General features: G+C 42.6%; 2 protein-coding genes across 3 annotated transcripts; one reads left to right on the top strand and one right to left on the bottom strand.

Moving 5' to 3' along the window:
- Positions 1-1491: 1491 nt before the first annotated feature.
- Positions 1492-12755, top strand: LOC139414295 (kinesin family member 17). Of its 2 annotated transcripts, none has more exons than XM_071162206.1 (14): positions 1492-1731; positions 2087-2233; positions 2469-2570; positions 2839-3028; positions 9195-9647; positions 9779-9873; positions 9962-10127; positions 10311-10414; positions 10533-10657; positions 10748-10976; positions 11196-11454; positions 11595-11665; positions 11762-11882; positions 12565-12755. In XM_071162206.1, the coding sequence occupies exons 1-14, from the start codon at positions 1501-1503 to the stop codon at positions 12753-12755; spliced, it is 2484 nt and encodes an 827-aa protein (XP_071018307.1). In that variant the 5' UTR covers positions 1492-1500. The 2 variants fall into 2 exon arrangements, with proteins under 2 accessions (XP_071018307.1, XP_071018306.1); XM_071162205.1 differs by having other exon boundaries at positions 1501-1731; positions 9962-10132; positions 10319-10414.
- A 1143-nt stretch (positions 12756-13898) lies between these two features.
- Positions 13899-21166, bottom strand: LOC139414293 (specifically androgen-regulated gene protein-like). Its single transcript, XM_071162204.1, has 4 exons — positions 21086-21166; positions 18236-18407; positions 17788-17983; positions 13899-16319 (listed from the first exon to the last, which is right to left on the bottom strand). Exons 2-4 carry the CDS (start codon positions 18338-18340, stop codon positions 15130-15132), a joined length of 1491 nt encoding a protein of 496 aa, XP_071018305.1. The 5' UTR covers positions 18341-18407; positions 21086-21166; the 3' UTR covers positions 13899-15129.
- Between the last annotated feature and the right edge of the window lie 3097 nt (positions 21167-24263).

Below are 24263 nucleotides of genomic sequence, written 5' to 3'. Positions count from 1 at the left end.
ACCCAGAGTTACCTCCCGCAGCAGAGGATATCATTAGAGTTAACTGCACCTCAGAATACAAACCAAATATATATTTCACAGAGTTCAAGTAACAGACATATCTCAACATCAACTGTTCAGAGGAGACCGCGTGAATCAGGCCTTCATGGTTGAATTGCTGCAAATAAACTACTACTATGGTGTGGGGGTGACACTGTCAGTGATTTACTTAGAATTCAAGGCACACTTAACCAGTATGGTTACCACAGCAATCTGCAGCGATACGCCATCCCATCTGGTTTGCGCTTAGTGGGACTATCATTTGTTTTCAACAGGACAATGACCAAAAACCCACCTCCAGTCTGTGTAAGGGCTATATAATCAACAAGGAGAGTGATGGAGTGCTGCATCAGATGACCTGGCCTCCACAGTCACCCGACCTCAACCTAATTGAGATGATGGTTTGGGATGAGTTGGACCGCAGAGTGAAGGAAAAGCAGCCAACAAGTACTCAGCATATGCATATGCATATGTGAGAACTCCTTCAAGACTGTTGGAAAAGCATTCTTAATGAAGCTGGTTGGGAGAATGCCAAGAGTGTGCAAAGCTGTCATCAAGGCAAAGGGCAGCTACTTAGAAGAATCTAAAATATTTGATTTGTTTAACACTTGTTTGGTTGGTACATGATTCCATATGTGCTATTTTATAGTTTTGATGTATTCACAATTTTTTTTTACAATGTAGAACGTAGGTGTGACGGGTACTGTACATATGCATAAATGAACACATATTTCTATGAACTTGATCTAAATCTGTTGTTTGGGTAGATTTGGAAGATTGGACGATTCTTCTGGGCACTTATAACATGACGTGGTTTGAGCGCAGAAGTGTGTGGTTGCCTAGCAACTTGGAACGCCGTGGGAAGACAGACAGACAGAGCGAGCGGGCGATCTAATAGTCTCTGTTTAGCAGTTTTGTTTTGTTTTTGTGCACGGATTGTATTCATTGAAGGACATGTCATCTGCCAATCCAACCGATAAGCGGCCTGATATGTTAGCTAACGTCGGTAATGTTACAGGTTGTGTTTGCTTTGATACTTGGTCAATGTGAAATAGCTAGTTTAGCTACTGACTATATCATGCTGATTTGCTATCCTGCTTCTGTGACCAGATCAACAGGTTGATGTTAGACTTTACTATTTTGATCAGATAGTATGTCAGCTGCATGAAGTATGTCATAGCTGCCAGTGAGATTAATTGTTTAGCTACAAATGAACAGTAATCTAAACTATTGTAACGACAATTATTGTTTCTTGCCGCTAGCTTGCACAATGCCTGAAATGGATTCAACAACTGATGATTGATATTGACATTGGTAGCCAATAATATCAATGATGATATTGACGTTTGTTGCCAATATCAAGAGATAATTCTTATAGACAAACATTGGTGTCAGACTGCCTTGCTAACTTGTCACCAGTGCTTGCCTGATATCAGACATACCAAGAAGACAGAGGCAAAAATGGCTTCAGAGGCAGTGAAGGTAGTGGTCAGGTGTCGGCCGATGAATGATAGGGAGCAAATCCTGAATTGTAAGATGGTAGTATCAGTAGAGACGAGTAGGTGTCAGTGTTTGATCAAGAAGCCAGGGGCGAAGGAGGAGCCACCAAAACAATTCACCTTTGATGGAACCTACTTCATTGGCCAAACCACTGAGCAGATGTACAACGAGATCGCCTACCCTTTGGTTGAGGTAGGCCTACAATAAATCCTACTACATTTCCACAACTTGATTTTGGTGGATTTCAAGCAGAAGCACCAGCTCTTAGGTTATTGGACACCTCCAGTAGAGATGTGAAACGAAATACATGTCACAGTTAGGAAACCAAGTGTGCCACTGCCACCTAAGCTACAGTATATCCCCTTGCTAATGACCTTGGAGCTCATCATTTAGAGAAGAGGCTGCTATCAATCTACTGCTGAAATTAATTGTAAGCATATCGGCATATATTGCTTAAAAAAGTCTACAAGCATGTACATTTGTCTTTGCACTGAATGTGATGAAAATGTGATGGTTGATGCAAACAGACTGTTCTTTCTACTGACAGGGGGTGACTGAAGGGTACAATGGAACAATTTTTGCATATGGCCAGACTGGAAGTGGCAAGTCCTTCACCATGCAGGGGGTATCTGAGCCAGCAGCCCAGAGAGGGGTCATCCCAAGGGCCTTTGAGCACATCTTCGAGAGCATTCAGGTACAGTCTTCACCTTCAATATTGTAATGCCACCAAGGATAAGTTGGTGGGGATCATTATTTTTAGAATTGCTGTGGTTGGAAAAGCTGACCTCAGACAAGGCCTTTGTATGACTGGCAGGGCCTATTTGAGTGGCCAGGTTGTATTACTGTAGGTCACATGAATGTGCTTCATTATCAAGTGTTTCCTCTCAAGAATAGGTTCTTATTCATTAGTTGTCTTCTGTGTAAGATAGTGTGCAGAAAATACAAAGTTCCTGGTGAGGGCTTCCTACTTAGAGATCTACAATGAAGAAATCCGAGACCTTTTGGGAAATGACACCAAACAGAAAATGGAGGTAAGAAAGCATAGTACCAGAATATTAGAGGGGTATTCATTTTTTAAGTAGTGCACATTTATGTTTCTGACATAGAGGTTGTTTCTTGCCATGGGATGATAGGAAAGGAACCGCTTCATTGTGCAGTGGGCATTTGTATTTCCGGCACAATGGTTGTTACCATGGCGACAGGACAGGGAAGTGTGTGCCTGTTTGTGAGTTTGTTAATGTGTCCTCATATGATGACAGGTTTGTTGTTTGTGTGCATGTGCTTGTTGTCGGATGTCAGCTGAAGGAGCACCCAGAGCATGGTGTATATGTGCGAGACCTCTCCTTGCACACAGTGCACAGCGTGGGGGAGTGTGAGCGCATTATGGTGCAGGGCTGGGGGAATCGATCTGTGGGCTACACCCTGATGAACAAGGACTCCTCCCGCTCCCACTCAATCTTTACCATTCACATGGAGATCTGCAACACAGGTGAGATCACCCCTCTGTCTGTGCATCAACACACACAAACTCAGTCATTCACAACCTGCCTCTACAGATGTGTCACTAATACACACATATTCAGTGAGTTAAACAGAAACTAGTGAGGAGGCTGGAATGTTTCTGTCTCTTTGCAATCCATGGAACTAAAACAGACCTATCAGCTGCATAAATAACCTCAAAAACCATATACAGAGCCTTCAGAAAGTATTCACACCCCTTGACTTTTTCCACATTTTGTTGTTACAGCCTGAATTTAAAATGGATCCAATTTAGATGTTTGGTCACTGGCCTACACACAATACCCCATAATGTCATAGTGGGGAAAAAATGTACACACATTTTTACAAATGAATAACAAATGAAAAGATGAAATGTCTTGAGTCAATAAGTATTCAACCCCTTTGTTATGGCAATCCTCAATAAATTCAGCAGTAAACATTTGCAAAACAAGTAACAATAAGTTGCATGGACTCACTCTGTGTGCAATAATAGTGTTTAACATTATTTTTTTAATGAGTACCTAATCTCTGTACCCCACACATACAATTATCTGTAAGGTTCCTCAGTCAAGCAGTGAATTTCAAACACATATTCAACCACAAAGACCAGGGAGGTTTTCCAATGCCTCACAAAGAAGGGCACCTATTGGTAGATTGGTAAAAGAAGCTGACATTGAATGTCCCTTTGAGCATTGTGAAGTTATTATTTACACTTTAGATGGTGTCTCAATACACCCAGGCACTCAGGTGCCGGAGAGGAAGAAAACGTCTCAGGGATTTCACCATGTTGCTAATGGTGACTTTAAAACCATTACAGAGTTTAATGGCTGTGATAGAAAAAAACTGAGGTGTGTTCCATGACGCGCAAACGGAGAGGAACTGAGCTTCCAAGGAGTTGCATTATTTTCCAGGGAACGCATAGAGCCCCGAGTTGATTATCCCTTTTATACTATTAACACATTTGCCACTAGAAATGTGTTAATTTGCCTGTAGAAATGTGTTCAAAGTCCATTGAAGTGGCTAGCAAGTTTACTAGATAACTATAGTACTAGTTGCTGTGGTAACCAAACAAAGAGACTTGTTAGTTTAGCTAAACAAATCATCAGTCCTAGCTTGCTATTATGAAAATCCGAATTCAACAATACCAATACTGTTTTCAATCCGACTTGCTTTCAAAAGCAGCTCAAACAAAACATGTAAAAATGAACTATAGCCATTCAATTCTACTGTGGGAAATAATGCACGCCCTAGAATGCCCTTCAAGCTAATCAGAAAGGAGTATTCAACAATTTCATGGTATAACAAGTGTTATGTTTGGGGCAATTCCAATACAACACATTACTGAGTACCACTCTCCATATTTTCAAGCATAGTGGTGGCTGCATCCTGTTATGAGTTAAGGGGGGTCCGACCCAGTACTAGATTAGTGTACCTAATAAACTGTTCAGTGAGTGAAACATTAGGAACATTGGCTCTTTCCATGAGACTGAACAGGTGAAACCTATGATCTCTTAAATCACTTGTTAAATCCACTTCAATCAGTGTAGATGAAGGGGAGGAGACCAGTTAAAGAAGGGTGTATAAGTCTTAAGACAATTGAGACATGGATTGTGTATATGTGCCATTCAGAGGGTGAAAGGGCAAGACAAAAGATTTAAGCGCCTTTGAACAGGTATGGTAGCAGCTGCCAGGCACACCGGTTTCATAGTGTCAAGAACTGCAAAGCTGGTAGGTTTTTCATGCTCAACAGTTTCCCATGTGTGTCAAGAATGGTCCACCACCCAAAGGACCGCCAGCCAACTTGACACAACTGTGGGAAGCATCGGCATCAACATGGGGCAGCATCCATGTCGAATTCTTTCGACACCTTGTGGAGTCCATGCCCTGACGAATTGAGGTTGTTCTGAGTGCAAAAGGGGATGCAACTCAAAATTAGGAAGGTGTTCCTAATGTTTTGTACACTCAGTGTACATAACATACTATTCTGCATATTGGTTGTGATCGTGGAGTAGCTGGCGTACTACCAATGGAGACCAGTTGCTGCAAGGTGCCTTGTTCAATTACTCTCAGAGGACATGTATTTTACTCTGACCTAGTCTCAAAGGCTTCCCCCTGGATGTGACATCATATTCCCTCCCTCTCTCAATGACTATTAACTATCACATTTCTTAATTTCTTAATTTAGCTACAGTACCAATCAAAAGTTTGGACACACCTACTCATTCAAGGGTTTTTCTTTATTTTTTACTATTTTCTACATTGTAGAATAATAGTGATGACATCAAAACTATAAAATAACACAGATGGAATCATGTACTAACCAAAAAAGTGTTAAATATATCCAAATATATTTTATGTTTTAGATTTTTCAAAGTAGCCACCCTTTGCTGATAAAAGCTTTGCACTTTTGGCATTCTCTCAACCAGCTTCACCTGGAACGCTTTTCCAACCGTCTTGAAGGAGTTCCCACATATGCTGAGCACATGTTGGCTGCTTTTCCTTCACTCTGTGGTCCAACTCATCCCAAACCATCTCAATTGGGTTGAGGTCGGTCGTTTGTGGAGACCAGGTCATCTGATGGAGCACTCCCATCACTCTCCTTCTTGGTCAAATAGCCCTTACACAGCCTGGAGGTGTGTTGGATCATTTTCCTGTTGAAAAACAAAGGATAGTCCTACAAAGCGCAAACCAGATGGGATGGTGTATCGCTGCAGAATGCAGTGGTAGCCATGCTGGTTAAGTGTGCCTTGAATTCTAAATACATCACAGACAGTGTCACCAGCAAAGCACCATCACACCTCCTCCTCTATGCTTCATGGTGGGAACCACACACACGGAGGTCATCCGCTCACCTTCTCTGCATCTCACAAAGACATTGCGGTTGGAACCAAAAATCTCTTATTCAGACTCATCAGACCAAAGGACAGATTTCCACCGGTCTAATGTCCATTGCTTGTGTTTCTTGGCCCAAGCAAGTCTCTTCTTATTATTGGTGTCCTTTAGTAGTGGTTTCTTTCCAGCAATTTGACCATGAAGGCCTGATTCACGCAGTCTCCTCTGAACAGTTGATGTTGAGATGTGTCTGTTACTTGAATGCTGTGAAGCATGTATTTGGGCTGCAGTCTGAAGTACAGTTAACTCTAACTTATCCTATGCGACAGAGGTAACTCTGGGTCTTCCTTTCCTGTGGCAGTCCTCATGGGAGCCAGTTTCATCATCGCGCCTGATGGTTTTTGCGACTGAACTTGAAGAAACTTTAAAAGTTCTTGACATTTTCCAGATTGACTTTTGGTTTGATTAACACTTTTTTGATTACTACATGATTCCAAATGTGTTATTTCATAGTTTTGATGTCTTCACTATTATTCTACAATGTAGAAAATAGTAAAAATAAAGAAAAACCCTGGAATGAGTAGGTGTGTCCAAACTTTTGACTGGTACTGTATATTTACATACAGTTGAAGTCGGAAGTTTACATACACCTTAGCCAAATACATTTAAACTCAGTTTTTCACAATTCCTGACATTTAATCCTAGTAAAAAGTCCCTGGCTTAGGTCAGTTAGGATCACCACTTTATTTTAAGAATGTGAAATGAAATAATATTAGAGAGAATGATTTATTTCAGCTTTATTTCTGTCATCACATTCCCAGTGGGTCAGAAGTTTACATAAACTCAATTAGAATTTGGTAGCATTGCCTTTAAATTGTTTAACATGGGTCAAACGTTTCGGGTAGCCTTCCACAAGCTTCCCACAATAAGTTGGGTGAATTTTGGCCCATTCCTCCTGACAGAGCTGTAACTGAGTCAGGTTTGTAGGCCTTCTTGCTCGCACAAGCTTTTTCAGTTCTCCCCACACATTTTCTATAGGATTGAGGTCAGGGCTTTGTGATGGCCACTCCAATACCTTGACTTTGTTGTCCTTAAGCCATTTTGCCACAACTTTGGAAGTATGCCTGTCGTCATTGTCCATTTGGAAGACACATTTGCGACCAAACTTTACCTTCCTGACTGATGTCTTGAGATGTTGCTTCAATATATCCACATCATTTTCTTTCCTCATGATGCCATCTATTTTGTGAAGTGCACCAATCCCTCCTGCAGCAAAGCACACCCACAACATGATGCTGCCACCCCCGTGCTTCACGGTTTGGATGGTGTTCTTCGGCTTGCAAGCCTCCCCCTTTTTCCTCCAAACATAACGATGGTCATTATGACCAAACAGTTCTATTTTTGTTTCATCGGACCAGAGGACATTTCTCCACAAAGTATGATCTTTGTCCCCATGTGCAGTTGCAAACCGTAGTCTGGCTTTTTTATGGCGGTTTTGGAACAGTTTCTTCTTCCCTACTGAGGGGCCTTTCAGGTTATGTTGATATAGGACTCGTTTTACTGTGGATATAGATACTTTTGTACCTGTTTCCTCGAGCGTCTTCAGAAGGTTCTTTGCTGTTATTCTGGGATTGATTTGCACTTTTCACACCAAAGTACGTTCATCTCTAGGAGACAGAACACGTCTCCTTCCTGAGTGGTATGACGGCTGCGTGGTCCCATGGTGTTTGTACTTGCATACTATTGTTTGTACAGATGAACATGGTACCTTCAGGCGTTTGGAAATTGCTCCCAAGGATGAACCAGACTTGTGGAGGTCTACAGTTATTTTTCTGAGGTCTTGGCTGATTTCTTTTGATTTTCCCATGATGTCAAGCAAAGAGGCACAGAGTTTAAAGGTAGGCCTTGAAATGCATCCACAGGTACACCTCCAAATGACTCAAATGCTTCTAAAGCCATGACATAATTTTCTGGAATTTTCCAAGCTGTTTAAAGGCACAGTCAACTTAATGTATGTAAACGTCTGACCCACTGGAATTGTGATACAGTGAATTATAAGTGAAATAATCTGTCTGTAAACAGTTGTTGGAAAAATTACTTGTGTCATGCACGAAGTAGATGTCCTAACCGACTTGCCATAACTATTGTTTGTTAACAAGAAATTTGTGCAGTGGTTGAAAACAAATTTTAATGACTCCAAAATAAGTGTTTGTAAACTTCCGACTTCCACCCTATGGGCTGCAATTCAGCTGTTAGCTGCCAATGTTGTACACAATGATTGACAAGCTAAACCTTATATACAGTGCATTTGGAAAGTATTCAGTCCCCTTGACTTTTTCAACATTTTGTTATGTTAAAGACTTATTCTAAAATTTATTAAATAGTTTTTCCCCCTCATCAATCGACATACAATAAATACCCTTTAGTGACAAAGCAAAAACATGTTTTTAGACATTTTTGCAAACTTCCGTTTGGTCACTCTCCATAAAGGCCTGATTGGTGAACTGCTGCAGAGATGGTTGTCCCTCTGGAGCACTGTCAGAGTGACCATCGGGTTCTTGGTCACCTCCCTGACTCAGGCCCTTCTCCCCTGATTGCTCAGTTTGGCTGGGCAGCCAGCTCAAGGAAGAGTCTCGGTGGTTCCAAACTTCTTCCATTTAAGAATGATGGAGGCCACTGTGTTCTTGGGGACCTTCAGTGCTCCAGTATCCTTCCCCAGATCTGTGCCTTGACACACTCCTGTCTCGGGGGTCTTTGGACAATTCCTTCATCCTCATGGCATAGTTTTTGCTTTGACATGCACTGTCAACTGTGGGGGCGTATATAGACAGGTTTGTGCCATTCCAAATCATGTCCAATCAATGGAATTTACCACAGGTGGACGGACGCCAATCAAGTTGTGGAAACATCTCAAGGGTGATCAATGGAAACAGGATGCACCTGAGCTCAATTTTGAGCCTCATAGCAAAGGATCTGAATACTTATACTTATAAGGTATTTCTGTTTTTTATTTTATAACATTTGCAAGAATTCCAAAAAACCTGTTTTTGCTTTGTCATTATGGCGCATTGTGTGTAGATTGATGAGGAAAAAAGTTAATTTAATCAAATTTAGAATAAGGCTGTAATGTAACAAAATGTGGAAAAGGAGAAGGGGTCTGAATACTTTCCGAATGCACTGCACTAGATCTCAGGGTCCAAAAAAAGGGAGAGGAACTAGTATGGCAGATTATGACAGCTAACTCAACCATAATGCGTGTTCTTGTCTGTGTTAGCACTTGGCTTTGAGGCCAAACATTCACTGTCTGTGTCCTGTGGTCTCAGATTCAGCTGGCGAGGACCACCTGCGTGCTGGAAAACTGAACCTGGTGGACCTGGCAGGCAGTGAGAGGCAGTCTAAGACTGGTGCCACCGGGGAGCGGCTCCGTGAGGCCACCAAGATCAATCTGTCCCTGTCGGCTCTGGGCAACGTCATCTCTGCCCTGGTGGATGGCCGCTCCAAACACATCCCCTACCGAGACTCCAAGCTGACCCGGCTGCTGCAAGACTCCCTGGGAGGGAACACTCGCACCCTGATGGTGGCCTGCCTCTCGCCTGCAGACAACAACTATGAGGAGAGCCTGAGCACCCTGCGCTACGCCAACAGGGCCAAGAACATCCAGAACAGGCCCCGCATCAATGAGGACCCCAAGGATGCCCTGCTCCGAGAGTATCAGGAAGAAATCAAGCAACTACGCGCCCTCATCTCTGGCCAGCTGGGCAGTGGCAACCTGTCATGTGAGAACCATGTTTTTCTCCACACTTTGTCTTACCATTGAGAGTAAGAGTTTTCACATAGAAGATCAAACTGCTAGGTTATTATGTCTAGTCTAAAATTGGATTATTCTCAATTGTACCATTTTCATCAGCGCTTCTGGCTGGTCAGTTGTCTGCGGGGCCTTCTGCTGGTCCATCAAGGCCACAGTCTAGCAGTACTGAGGGGGAGAAGGAGAAGATTAAAGAGGTGGGTAGGGTACTCTTCCACTGGGTTAGTTGACTGAGAGGCTGTTGAGTGGGAGGGGTAGATGAACTGACCTAATTGTGACCTCCAGGAATACGAGGAGAAGCTGGCCAGGCTTCAGGCTGAGTATAACGCTGAGCAGGAGTCCAAGGCCAAGCTACAGGAGGACATAGCTGTTCTGCGCTCTTCATATGAGACCAAGCTGTCCAGTCTAGAGAAGTCTAGGGCCAGCAGAGGGCACAATATTACCACGGCTGGTACCGTTACAACATTCCTGTCTACATTAGAATAACCAACCAATTCATTATCACACAGTTAGACAACCATAGCCAAGGATTTTAATAATATATTTTATTAAGATAAATACCTTTAGCACTCAAGTGTATAGATGTTGCTCTAGTACTTTACATGATACTATGCCTTGTTTTCTCATTGCCTAGAGTCAGAGATCCCCATTCTAATGAAACAAGCTCTTGAGGAGGAATCATGCTGTGTCACTGCTGCCCCACATGAGCATGCGGATTTGGAACCAGCCCTGGCCAAGGTACACATGCCTCAAGTTCCCAGTACTTGTGGATAACAGGTTATGCATGCATTTTGTAGTAGTACACATCAGAATGGAGCGGTCCCTTTAATGACGTGTGTAACTTCTCTTCTTGTAGGTGAGCCAGACACAGACATCTCGCCAGGTGACCAGTGTTCAGACAGAGTCTGAGGGGGAGGAGAATGCAGACTCCCCTCCCATTGGCACCCCAGGCCCTCTGGACCAGAAGCATGTCCTCGAGAGGTGAGTGACCACACACCCACAATATACCCTTTGTATAACATCATGTCCAGTGGTGTGATAGTGTGACTTGGTGCCCTGTCCTGTCTCCAGGCTGCAGCAGTTGGAGCAGGAAGTGGTGGGAGGGGAGCAGGCTCGGAACAAGGAGTTACAGCAGAGACACCGACAGAGGAAGACCCTGGCAGACCAGAGGAAGAAGCAGCTGATTGAGGCTCTGGCAGAGAACCGTGAGGAGAGTGACAATGTGATGCTCAATGTCTATGACTCCATCCAGGAGGAGGTCCATGCTAAGAGTCGGCTCCTAGAGAACACCCAGGGCAAGGTGGGACATCTTCATGGCAAATAAATGCCAGATTAATGATTTATCTACTAGCACGCATGTTCCTGTACTAGATTTCTTATGCACATTTTTATTATTGATTCTGATTGCTGATTCTGTTAAGAATACATTATGAACTGTGATATAGATATAAGATTTAAGAGTAAACCTAAGCCTGTATGGTCTAGTTTTAAGTGGTGTTCTCCTGATGTGATTTCACAGCTGAAGGCGGCCAAGCTGGAGATCCGGGACCTGCAGGCGGAGTTTGAACTAGAGAGAAACGACTACCTGGCCACCGTCCGCAGGCTGGAGAGAGAGGGCCATTTGCTGCAGGCACTGCTGGAGCGCATGGCCCCTCTGGTCCGCCGTGACTGCAACTACAGCAACCTGGACCGCCTGCGGAAGGAGGCCACCTGGGATGAAGACGGTGCCACCTGGAGGCTGCCTGAGGTGGTGGTGCAGAAAATGGCCCTGCCATCAGGTGAGTGTAGGACCGGGAGAAATGATGTTGTGAGGATTTCTTTGAAGATAGGATTAATGTTCACATTTTTAGTGGATGGACTTTTTGTGTAGATTTATATGTTGAGATTGCGTGGATCCTCTGTCCCGTCTCTCTTTCAGCAGTAGCTCCTTCAGCTCAGAGGCTCTCTGTACGCAGGAGCTCAGTGGCTGACACAGGAGAGTCCTTTCAGGTGGGTACTCATCTTTTTAAAAACGTTCCAAATGGGATATGAGAATTAAAACATAAAATGTCTATTGTCCCTCATTGTTGCCTATGTTTTGTGCAGGATGACGAGGACCGATATAAGGAGATGTTGAACCGCAGCGACAGCGAGAACTTCGCCAGCAACTACTTCAAGCCTAAGAGAGCCAACCAGCTGCTGGGCGGTGAGCCACTGAAGGGACTGGGTAAGACCAGGCGCTACAGGCCCTTCCCCTGACCCCACAGCCCAGGCTACAGGAGGGAGAGCAGATCTGCTCACTAAAAATGTACTGTATTTACACAAATAAACTATGTTAGCCTCGCCCAGCCCAGTGCATTTTCACTGCTCTTACTGTAAATGTTATACATGGATAGGGTTTTTTTCTTACGGAAAACTGCAGAGGGCACTCTTATCTGAGTTCAACTGTCACTGGAGTTACAACTCAAATCAAATGTATTTATAAAGCCCTTTTTTACATCCGCAGATGTCATAAAGTGCTTATACAGAAACCCAGTCTAAAACCCCAAACAGCAAGCAATGCAGATGTAGAAGCACAACTGTGACTGAGGTGTAGTTAATGTTAACATAAAAACAGGCAAACTATGAATTGGTATTTAATAAGGTGTGCAGGTCGAAGGGGGAGGTGCCTGAAATTATAAGAAAATAATACAATTCAGATACTTTTGGAATGAACATTCAAATAAAATGTGACAATTATAGCACCACATATAATACCAACATACTGCTTGCTAGTATACAATTGTTTTATAAGGGTCCAAGTCAGTTACTGGAAACATTAAAAAGATCTAGCCTGCTATCCACTTAACTTCAACAGATCCTTTGCCCTATATTTGCTGTTGTCCCACTGATGACCTCTTCCCCTGCAGCAGTTCACTCAGCACCCCAGGGGAACGGGACGCCTCACCTGACCTCCAGCGGCTCCAACATCGTCCCCTCACTCAGCACTGAATCCCTTCTCCCTCGCCCCTTCCGCCTCGAGTCACTGGGGATCACCCCATCCAATGGCAAGGTGAAGAGGAAGAAAAGCAAAACGCACATCCCCTATGAGGGGAACTGAGAGAGCTGGGCTAGAGGGGAACTCTTCTGCAACCTCTCAATTTTTACCTGCCACCCTTTTTGACTCCTAGATACCTCACTATTTGTTGACTTGTTTAGGTAGAGTATCTCGTTAATTCACTGTGATTGACCCTGTGGTGTTGGTGAACTATTGAACTTTTGCTAACCAGCAATATAATGTCACATTTACATGGACACTTGGTCTGGCAATGTGATGTTACTGGTGTGTTTGTTTTTTAGTACCTTTTTAAATGTTAGCTAACATTATGCTACTACCTAATGCCACACACCATAGTGCTTGCATTCACTCTTAATGCTGTGATATGGTTTATCCAACCCTGAATGTATTATTTATCACTGTTGTGGTTTTTGGATTAACTGTTAATACAATATATTTTCTGTAGATCTTGTTCATTTCATGTCTAGTTCTCAATCACTTCACAGAATGTGTCTGTTTGTAAAATATTTAGCAGTGAGCATCAGTAATAGGAAGGTCATCTTCACCATCAGGGAAGAAATTAGATCCGAGAGCCAAACATGTTAGACCAGTTTCAATGTGACATCAGATGGATGACTCAAGGAGTGCTCTGCGGCCAGGGTGGTGTTGTCATATAAGCAGAGTGTTAACAGGCCACAGATGACCGTGTAGGTTAGCCTCCGGTTTCCTGGCCTCTGAAAAAATGTGTCAAAGACAAACCTCCCTGTTGTCTGCAAAAAAGACAAGTGTGGAGTGACCTTGTGATCTCCAGGGAGCTGAGTGACACAGCCAACTTGAATTGGTTTTTACAAGCAATCTGAGCCCGGCTTCCTCTGCAATTTTTTTTATTTAGCATTCCAGAAAATGACAAATTCCAGTACCTCTGACAATTCTGAATATGACATTTAAGTTAATGTCCCTAACCACGTACATTACCATCACAATGGAAAATCATTCAGGGTTGTGTGTCCCTTTCATCTGAATATCGATGAATCAAACCATCTCTTCTTTCTCCGTATCGTGTTTCCCACTTAGGCAAAGGCTAGATTTTTTTCATCTATTGTTCAATACGACTTGACCGACCGCGGTTCTTTCAGTTGCGAGATGTGACACCATCGTATACAAAGTACTCAGCTCAGACATGGATACGGCTCCACTATAATAATACCTCACTGAGAGAGAACTGCAGTGGTACCACTGATGATATGACAATTACCAGAGAGCATTCCAACAATATATAAGACACTGACCTTTCTCTTATACCGTTAAATGAAAAGAAAGAGTTCTTTGGACATCAAGAATGACCAGCACAGAAAAGAAAGCACTGGTCGGTCTGTTCAGTAGGACAAGTTCATAGAGGTGCAGTCCAAGATAATCTGATAACACGCAGATAGCTGAGTAGGCTTTCTCATTGCGAAAGTGGCATGTGTAAAATGAGTAGTCTGTAAGAGAGGAGGGTGCATCGAGGGGGAGAAAGGTAAGGCAGGTGGAAAGGTGTTTTGGGTGAATAAATGTTTCTTTGGGACTCTGTTTATAGTCAATTTAAAAATAAAAAAAACATTACAGTAAATGGGGACAGTACGTGAAAAACAGCGCATCTTGATGTCCACTTTATTAACAATGTCTTATTTAATGTGAAGAAATTATATTTACCTATTAGAAACAATTTGAATATCAAAATCACAAAAATGCTACCCTTACTATAAAATGTGCTAATTGTGATGGTTGCCATTTTTGAAGAACCAGGCAGAAAAAAAATCAAGTCACACCCCCACAAGTGATATCATTGAAAAGCCCAGAATGTCCTCTCAAATGTACAATGGGCCCTAACACAATTGCATGTATGGCCTTTAGAGATATGGACCAAAAACAAATATGCATTAGAGAAGACAAAATATGTATGGTCAAATACATGTTCTCATCTCAAGCATACCATGAACGCAGTCTGTTACACAGCAATTATACCAAAAATATGATGAATAGGAAAGGGGGATATCCAGTCAGTTGTACAACTGAATGCATTCAACTGAAATGTGTCTTCCGCATTTAACCCAACCTCTCTGAATAAGCCTGTTGCTTTCATTCCTCTGATCTACTGTATGAGTGTGCAGTGACTGATTCTGTAACAGCAAAATCCTTTAAAAACAATTTGCAAATATCATGTTAACAAACAACTGACATGAAAACTAACCTGCAGTAAGAGGTTTTACAGACAGAAAAGGAAGAAAGAAGGTATTTTCCTGATAAACCAGCACGTTCAGTGCTAAAAAATATTTACAGAAATCCATAAAATTCCCTTTATGCTGCTTCTCTGCCTACGGTGCTGGAAGTCTGTTCCATTTGATACCCCTTTTATATATCCATTTAACCACTGGGAAGAGATACCTTCTCTCCAGGCCTAGTCTTTCAGCAGCCCCAGCTTCCTAAGAGCCTCTCGTCTGTCTTCTCCCATGCTGGGCACCATCACCACACTGAAGCCCGGGCAGTGCGGGGTCTTGTGGGTGGACACTGGCTGGGCAGCGAGGGTTGTTTTCTCCTGCTCTGGGGCTTTGGTGGGAGCAGGTGGGGTGCAACGTCCACCCTGGGGAGGTTTCCGGTGGTCGGCCACGTAGGTCCCAAGCCCCACCCCAGAACGCTCTAGGGTGACAGCTTTGACCCCACTGGGTTTGGTAAGGTGTGAGGGCGGTATGGGGGGCTGCTCCTCACTCCTAGAGCGATGTAGGAAGCTGCTGCTTTGTACCGGCCTGCTGCTAGGTTCTCTGGGTCCTTGGGAGGTGGATGAGGGCTGGCTTCTTGTTGAGTTACCGTGGGGTTGAGCTTTAACTCCCACACTGGCTGAAGTTGGGTCACAGGTGGAGTGAAATTTGGAGGAGCACAGTGGCGTAACAGACTTAGGTTGGGACTCATTATTGTCTCTCAGGAGCCCCAGCTTCTGCAGGGCCTCCTTTCTCACCTTTTGGGAGTCCGACAAATGCCTGTCAGTGGGTGATGAGCTCAAGGAAGGGGCACTGGAGTCTGTGGTGGGGTTGGCTGTAACCTTTTGGGTATTCAGGGCAATGTGGGAGGGTATTTTGGGGGGTTTTGGGAACACTACTGGAGGACTGTCATTCTGCTTGCTGGGCTCTTGGGGGAGTGTGACCTGGGCTGGGGTGACTGACGGGTCTCTGGGTGTGCTCCCATGGTGCAGGCCAATGGGAACGGCTGATGAAGAGGGCTGCCTGTTCCAGTCTCTGGTCTCAGCTGTGGCACTTTGAAGGGTTCTCTTCATGGACGCACTCTTCCTCAGCTGCACTAGGGCCTCATAGGACAGAGGGCCCCTGGGTGAAGAGGGTGGTCTCTGACAAGGGTAGTCTTTGGGCTTTGATGGAGGGGGTATCACCACAACATTGACCTCAGGGGGTACACAAGGGTGATGGCTCTGAGATGGCGTGTTGTCCAAGGCAATGACCTGGGGCTTTGGGTGAGAGTTCTCATTATTTGGGGGTATTCCTGGCCTGGGCTTGGACAGGATGCAGGAGGTGCTGTTGGCCAGGATGAACGGAGTAGGAACCAGGTAACCGTACTCATCACTGGGATATTTTGATACATCTAAAAGACAAACAAAATGATCATTAGATGCTTTTTTCCCCTGCTGAAATGGATGAATGTACTACAGTAGTGGTGCGTGGGTAAAAATCACTATGGAAGCCAGGAAAAAAAGCCATATCACAACCTGTGTGTTGTGATAATTGTGTTGTTTGCTCTATAACCTGTTAGTTAATTTGCCTAGTGACCGTGATACACTACATGACCAAAAGTATGTGGACACCGGCTCATTGAACATCTCATTCCAAAATCATGATTACTAATATGGAGTTGGTCCCCCTTTGCTGCTATAACAGCCTCCACTCTTCTGGGAAAGCTTTCCACTAGATGTTGGAACCTTGCTGCGGGGACTTGCTTCCATTCAGCCACAAGAGCATTAGTGAGGTTGGGCACTGATGTTTGGCGATTAGGCCTGGGTTGCAGTCGGTGTTCCAATTCAGCCCAAAGGTGTTCGATAGGGTTGAGGTCAGGGCTCTGTGCAGGCCAGTCAAGTTCTTCCACACTGATCTCGACAAACCATTCCTGTATGGACCTCGCTTTGTGCACAGGGGCATTGTCATGCTGAAACAGGAAAGGGCCTTCCTCAAACGGTTGCCACAAAGTTGGAAGCACAGAATCATCTAGAATGTCATTGTATGCTGTAACGTTAAGATTTCTCTTCACTGCCACTAAGGGGCCTAACCTGAATCAGGAAAAGCATCCCCAGACCATTATTCCTCCTCCACCAAACTCTACAGTTGGCACTATGCTTTGGGGCAGGCAACGCTCTCCTGGCATCCGCCAAAGCCTTACATCACTCCAGCCGACGCTTGGCATAGCACATGGTGATCTTAGGCTTGTGTGCGGCTGCTCGACCATGGAAACCCATTTCATCCTGACCAACAGTTATTGTGCTGACATTGCTTTCAGAGGCAGTTTGTTACTCGGTAGTTAGTCTTGCAAACGAGGACAGACAATTTTTACCCGCTATGGGCATCAGCACTCTGTGGTCCCGTTTTTTGAGCTTGTGTGGCCTACCACTTCGTGGCTGAGCCGTTGTTGCTCCTAGACGTTTCCACTTCACAATAAAAGTACTTACAGTTGACTGGGGCAGCTCTAGCAGGGCAGAAATTGTTGTTGGAAAGGTGGCATCCTATGACGGTGCCACGTTGAAAGTCAATCTCTGAAGATTGCATGGCTGTGTGCTCAACGTTATACGCCTGTCAGCAATGGGTGTGGCTGAAATAGCCGAATCTACTAATATGAAGTGGTGTCCACATACTTTTGTATATATAGTGTACATTAAGCCTATTCCGAATTAAAGGGAAATTATGAAAACACAGAGAGATGAAAGATAATTAATTGTATATCTTTTTCTTGGTCCATTTTTTAGGAAAGACTGGCTTCCTTTGGCATCCATGAATGCACACCACTAAAATACAGTATGTTGATATTTAAGAGGATGTAATTCCCTCCTGGGCAGGTCACTCACTGTTGAGCTTGTTTTGGCCCATGGAGGCAGAGAGGTGGGCCATCTTGGTGGCCACGTTGCCGGTGGTGGGCAGGCAGTCAGGCTCATCATTGGACAGTCCATTGTCCTCCTCAGTCTCTAGGGACTCTATGGTCTCCTCCAAGAACATGAGACATGCCCTCTCCTCAGCAGACAGGTGCTTGAGGCTATTGTCACTCTGTAAGATACACCAGACCAACTTAAAAGACAAACAAATCGTTGCCATGAGTTCATCTGACTCTGAGTGAGTAGAAAAAGGGGCTTCATTGCCAAAATGTCAAACTGTCCCCCACAAATCCCTGAAGCTATTGTCAATTCAGTTCATTCTGAGATGCAGTCATTTGTCACAAAATCTATTTCTTGTTGGGACAGCTTGCTGCAGGTTCAGGAATACAACTTGAGAAATGTGAGGATGACCAAATGTACTTACAAATCCAGAGTTCATACTGAAAACACTGTCACAGCTGCCCGCACTGTCCATGCCAGTGATCGTCCCTATGGTGACCCCACCGGGCCATGTGTCACTCTTTGGCATTGTAAAGATTAAGGTTTCTCAAGTCCAAGGTAATAAAATAAGTTGGTAGTGGAGAACCGTTCTTTCCCTGTCAAAAAGAAATACAAACAACTTGATGTACGAATAAAATCATTAACTAAACTTGGAACTTTGAATATATCACTCGTTACTATTTCTAATTACTATATCTAATTGTCCACAAATAAAACTTAGCTAATCAAATATAATTTGATTCCACACACACACACACACACACACACACACACACACACACACACACACACACACACACACACACACACACACACACACACACACACACACACACACACACACACACACACACACACACACACACACTTTTCTAAACCTTTTTATATGACAGTCAGATTCACACGGACCTGATGAATGGGTAGCAGAGCTAGTGGAGAATAACAGGGTATCGTAGCTAAGTAATGTTCTGTGCGATATCTTAGCTAACTACTCTCCTGGCCACACGTGACTCAGATTACAGCACGCTACTCTAATCTCCTTCAGCAGGATCAATTTCAGCGAGAATAATAGACAATACAAATGATATCCCTCCTTACCGCTGCATCCTACTTAACCATATACCTGTTGGTATAGATAGAGTAGCCTCTCCTGTATGTATTTGAAAAATGTAAAATAATGTAGGTAACGATGTTGTTGAACATCCCTCTTCACACCTTTTTCCATATTGTGTGAATGAATGCACAACTAACAAAAAACCTCAAATATTATATTGAAGTAGCTCTTGTGGTGTTTTGACTGAGACCATAATAAAGTAATACCTGATTTATAAGAAATGCCTCTACTCTGGTTTCAACACCTGAGTGGGGCTACTAAGTAGGTCAGTATACACAATAGCAGTCTTGTTCTGTTCACTGCTGAGGCTTTGTCACGTTACAGTGCTCCATCCTGACCAGGCCATTTCCCTGTGGAAGTTAAGTCCCCTATCCACAAGCATTTATGTAAAGTATACATCCAACCTGCAATCTTCAGCTCTTGAGCTCTGAATTTGAATGTGAAGTTCGTGATAACGTTTGTTGTCTTTCAACCTGGCACAATCTAGACTGATCTCATGCAAATAGCAGGGCAGTAGCAGGTCATTCAGACAATGGATAGTACACGACACCATCTATTCTGGTTCAAAAGACAAGTGTTCTAAAGGGGAATAACAATACAGTCGATACTGGATAGAAAAGTAATAAAATGCCTTATCAGTGGTTATCAGTCTCCTACTGTATAGCATGTTCCAATGTATGATTCACTAGATGTGAGATATGCACAATATTGAGAGATTAGGACTTAAGATTCTACCTGCATATTTGTCACCTATATGATACTGTAAATACCCCCCAATTCATGTTAAATTCAAAGAAATACAATATAAAAATTGCTGACACCATTCAAACCAATGAGGATACAGAACCTTTTACATTTACGTCATTTAGCAGACACTCTCATCCAGAGCAACATACAGGAGCAATTAGGAGCAACATACAGGAGCAATTAGGGTTAAGTGCCTTGCTCAAGGGCACATACTTTTTTCACCTAGTCAGCTAGGGGATTTGAACCAGCAACCTTGCGGTTACTGGCCTAACACTTTTAACGACTCAGTTACTTTACTGGCAAAAATATTTTTGTCACATACACCGGATAGGTGTACTGAAATTTGTTATTTTACAGGGTCAGCCATAGTAGTATGGCACCCCTGGAGCAAATTATTGTTAAGTGCCTTGCTCAATGGCACATCGATCGATTTTTCATCTTGTCAACTCGGGTATTTGAACCAGAAACCATTCGGTTACTGGCTCTAACTGCTAGGCTACCGGCCGCCACTTTTAAGTCAATTATCTTATCTCAGAATCTGCTTTTTGCAGATAGAACCTTCCAGTCCCAAGTGCTTAATATATTAAATTAATAACCTCCATTGTGTCTTGTACTATGTATTTCACAGATGTTTAACTAAGAGACACAAAATACTTGAACCCTCATACCCCTAGCATGCCAATGTGTGTGATCCGCCTGCTCTATGGCTGAAAGCAAAGTCTTGGAAAATATTGTTTGAGGGTTCACAAGAAGGGAAAATAAATATATGCAGGTTATCACCACACAGTATATTCAGTTGCTGTACTGCGTGTACAAAGCTTTAATAGCTATTGTGCCGGTGGGGTAAAAACCTGCTGACGTTTCCTCAGAATGACAGACCACAGATCATCTAGTTAATCATTACTTCAGCTCACCACTTCTGACATAGAAGTATGACTTTGATGGTGAGTCACCTGACACACAATGAAAAACAAATGTGTCATTCCCAATCCATTTAGGACAAACTGCACTGTAAACATTGTTGCAGGAATTGTTCAGACATACACATACGCTGGGGGCATTAAAGTAACATGGGCAATAACACTTCATTGTCATAAGGCAGGTTAAGATTTGCTAGCTGATATTCAACACCAGGGTCAAAGTATTTTTCTGATCTTGCCACTCCCATAGGACTATTTCAGTGATGTTTTAACAAAGGCAATTGTAATGAGGATATAACTCATATGAGTAAATGATGGTATTGTGTCTTATTAACAGTAACCATACAATCTTGGCAAAATACAGTAGCCATGCAAATAGTTTTCAGCAAAATATGAAGGCTATACATTTGTTTTAATTTCAAGAATCGTTCAGTTTAATATCAAATAAAATATACAAGTAATCTATTCACTATTGTTTTATAATTTCGCTTACCTGTAATTTTACAGGCTTGTGCTAGTAACACCACATTCCATTAATCGCGCAGGTCTAGTCCATCTGACCTGTTGCCTGTTCCGTTCGCGCTTCTGTTCAGAACTTCGCTACTACAGGTGAAAATATACCATGTGCCACACATTATTAACCAATCAGAGCACAGTACACCTAGCCGTTAAGGCTTCGTTCAAGCTGCACATCTATGGCTGCGTTTAGACAGGCAACCCAATTCTGATATTGGTCTTTTAGACCAATTAGTGTAGACCAATTAGTGTAAAAATAAATAAATAATAAGAACATTTGTTGCTGCCTGTCTAAATGCTGCCAGTTTATTTGGAGGTCTACCAAAGATGGTGGATAAATGAAGATAGTTCACTGATGCCGTTTACCGTTGAAAAAAAATGGTCAGTTCTGGTCTTCTTAACTGGTGTGTCTTCCATAGATTCATCGAGGCTGGTCTTGTTAGTTCAATTGCCAAATTCGAAAGGATCAAAACCGTATTTATTATTGGTCAATTGTAAAGGACTGACTGATCTACGAATTTTAACAAGTAGTTATTATGAGGATTCTGTGTTATGCACTATAGCCCGTTACCATATATGTGATTGAATATTATCTGCTGTTGGCTTGTGTGGATGTATGTATGTGTTATGTAACATAGCTGAATTTAGTTTTGTGAGACACCTGTTTGATGTAAATAACAAAATTCTATTAATTAATATCGTTAAAGGATCATGAGGAATACATAGTGGTAAATGCAATTTTGAACTGACCGATCGCTCTTATGGTATAACAACGAATGTAATACTAAATGGGTCGGTTGGTGTAACGCGTACCGTTGTTTGAATGACGGTGAATCGGATTGGTTAAAGGAATTCACTAGTGTGTGTGTGTGAGCAGGATCGCAACGTAACAATGAATGCTGTGTACTGGTATGCATGAGGACATTTTTATAGTATAAATGGATATTTACTTTGGGTAAATTTAGAGTGAGTGCAGTAACACTGGGATATAAGTGGGCGCGCTGTATCAGAGTGAATGATCTACGGATAGAATTTGCAGGCCAACAAATTAAAAAGACCTGTGTTACATTGGATGGTTGCGGAAGCATATGTAGTACATTAGATATTTCAGTTGTAGCTGGTATCAAGTTTGAATGAAAGATTTATAGATCCTTATAAGGGTTATAGTACCTGGTTATATTGCATAAGAGTAAGGGAGGATAAATAACTGCGCATTTTTATTATTTAAATTGAGTGATTCGAACTGACGTATGTTTGAGTGATTCAACCGTATATGTTTGCAGGTTTGAGTGATTCGAACTGTTGTATGTTTGAGTGATTCAACCGTATATGTTTGCAGGTTGGAGTGATTCAACCGTATATGTTTGCAGGTTTGAGTGATTCGAACTGTTGTATGTTGGAGTGATTCAACCGTATATGTTTGCAGGTTTGAGTGATTCGAACTGTTGTATGTTTGAGTGATTCAACCGTATATGTTTGCAGGTTTGAGTGATTCGAACTGTTGTATGTTTGAGTGATTCAACCGTATATGTTTGCAGGTTGGAGTGATTCAACCGTATATGTTTGCAGGTTGGAGTGATTCAACCGTATATGTTTGCAGGTTGGAGTGATTCGAACTGATGTATGTTTGCAAGTTTGAGTGATTCGAACTGACGTATGTTTGAAGGTTTGAGAGAGTCGAACCGTATGATTGTGGTACATTAGGTATTAAGTCGATGTACTAATACCAAGTTTGTATGACCTTCGGGTAAATAACAGGTGTGAGACCTAGGTTATGTTTTGAAACGGTAAAGGAGAAGTGCACGGTGTTTACTAGACAGTGGCTAGATTGGGACACATTCCAAGGCAGCACACAATTGAACCTGATAATTTATATTGTATTCAAATTAAACAAGTAATTGAAATACATTAGACAATGGCTAATCAGGAAGCAGAGAATGTGTTGAAAACATTGAAATCAGTATTAGAGACCAATGGAGGAAAAGAGGGAAAAGATTGGAGAAAGAAAGGAGAAATTATACAGACGATGGATAGAAGAGGGCAGTATTGCCGCGCCCAACGGGCTCCCAGTCGACGGGGAGCCTGGTTAAATACTGGTGACATAACGAAAAACATAGACTCAAATTCATTCTGATTGCAATTCAAATATTTATAGGATTTGCATCATGGGGAATGATGAAAGGCCCGCAAAGTGGATTGCAGGCTGAGTTTATTTTATGTTAAAGGGACAGTGCACGTTTATCACAGTTGTGTGTGTCTAATGGCAGGGTTTTTAAGAAGTATTTTGGGGAGACAATTTGGAGAAAGATTGAATGGGTTACATGAAACATCGAGTAAATTTAAAACTAATGATTGGAGGGAGTACATTTCCATTTCCCAGAGACATGATATCTTAAATATAGTAAGTACACTCACATGTGAAATATTATACGTTTTTATTTTCTGAGTCTTAATTAAATAGGTGAAATCTTTTGATAAAGGAATGTTGTTTAATATAGTAAGAAACACTTCTTTGGAGGGGTGGTATGACTTATGACCTCCATTGTAACTTTCCTTTGTTGTCTGATCAGCCTCAGTGGAAAGCCATTTGGATGGAGAATCTAGGGTCATTTGTAATACTGATATTAAGGTAATTTAATACAAAAAGGCAGTGAAATTTACATTATAGTGTCATTATATTTTCTCTGATGAATGTGGTGTGAAAATTAGCTAGGATAAGTTTTAATTATGGTAGACTCATGTTAAGTATTTGGGACATATTTTGAGCCAACAGGGCAGGGAAGAAATTGAGATATTTGTGTTTGGTTTTAACACCTGTGTACAGGAGTGCCAGTGTACCTGTGTAATGGGGGAGGGTGTCCATATGGGAATTACATGATAACCAACTTGGGACAGTTCTGGGATTGGAGAAGTGGGTATCCTTATAGCATAGGGGATCCCACAAAGGTGGATAGGTTTTCCATGATATGGGGGAAACCTGGGAGCACTGTTGAACTCTGTAAAGGTGATGAAATCCTACTAACCATCAAAACCATTAAGCTCTCTGATGCAGGCACTTACACCCTCGGACTACAAAGGACCGGGACAGACACGATGGGTGTGTTTTCTATGAAGGTGCTGCCAAAACCATAGAGGTCCCAGACGAACCAGAGCCA

Source organism: Oncorhynchus clarkii, chromosome 7, assembly GCF_045791955.1.
Source record: "Oncorhynchus clarkii lewisi isolate Uvic-CL-2024 chromosome 7, UVic_Ocla_1.0, whole genome shotgun sequence".
In the NCBI taxonomy this organism is placed as follows: domain Eukaryota; kingdom Metazoa; phylum Chordata; class Actinopteri; order Salmoniformes; family Salmonidae; genus Oncorhynchus; species Oncorhynchus clarkii.
Note: the sequence above shows the minus strand (reverse complement) of the source record. Positions and strands in the feature narration are given on the sequence as shown.

Excerpts from the sequence above, each read along its gene's own strand:
- LOC139414293 (XM_071162204.1), bottom strand. The coding sequence starts at position 18,340 with ATGCCAAAGAGTGACACATGGCCCGGTGGGGTCACCATAGGGACGATC. Across the intron at positions 17,984-18,235 it reads TCAGTATGAACTCTGGATTT|AGTGACAATAGCCTCAAGCA; the intron begins GTAAGTACATTT and ends TGTATCTTACAG. Across the intron at positions 16,320-17,787 it reads GGGCCAAAACAAGCTCAACA|ATGTATCAAAATATCCCAGT; the intron begins GTGAGTGACCTG and ends TTTGTCTTTTAG.
- LOC139414295 (XM_071162206.1), top strand. The coding sequence starts at position 1,501 with ATGGCTTCAGAGGCAGTGAAGGTAGTGGTCAGGTGTCGGCCGATGAAT. Across the intron at positions 1,732-2,086 it reads TCGCCTACCCTTTGGTTGAG|GGGGTGACTGAAGGGTACAA; the intron begins GTAGGCCTACAA and ends TTCTACTGACAG. Across the intron at positions 11,883-12,564 it reads TGAGCCACTGAAGGGACTGG|CAGTTCACTCAGCACCCCAG; the intron begins GTAAGACCAGGC and ends CTTCCCCTGCAG.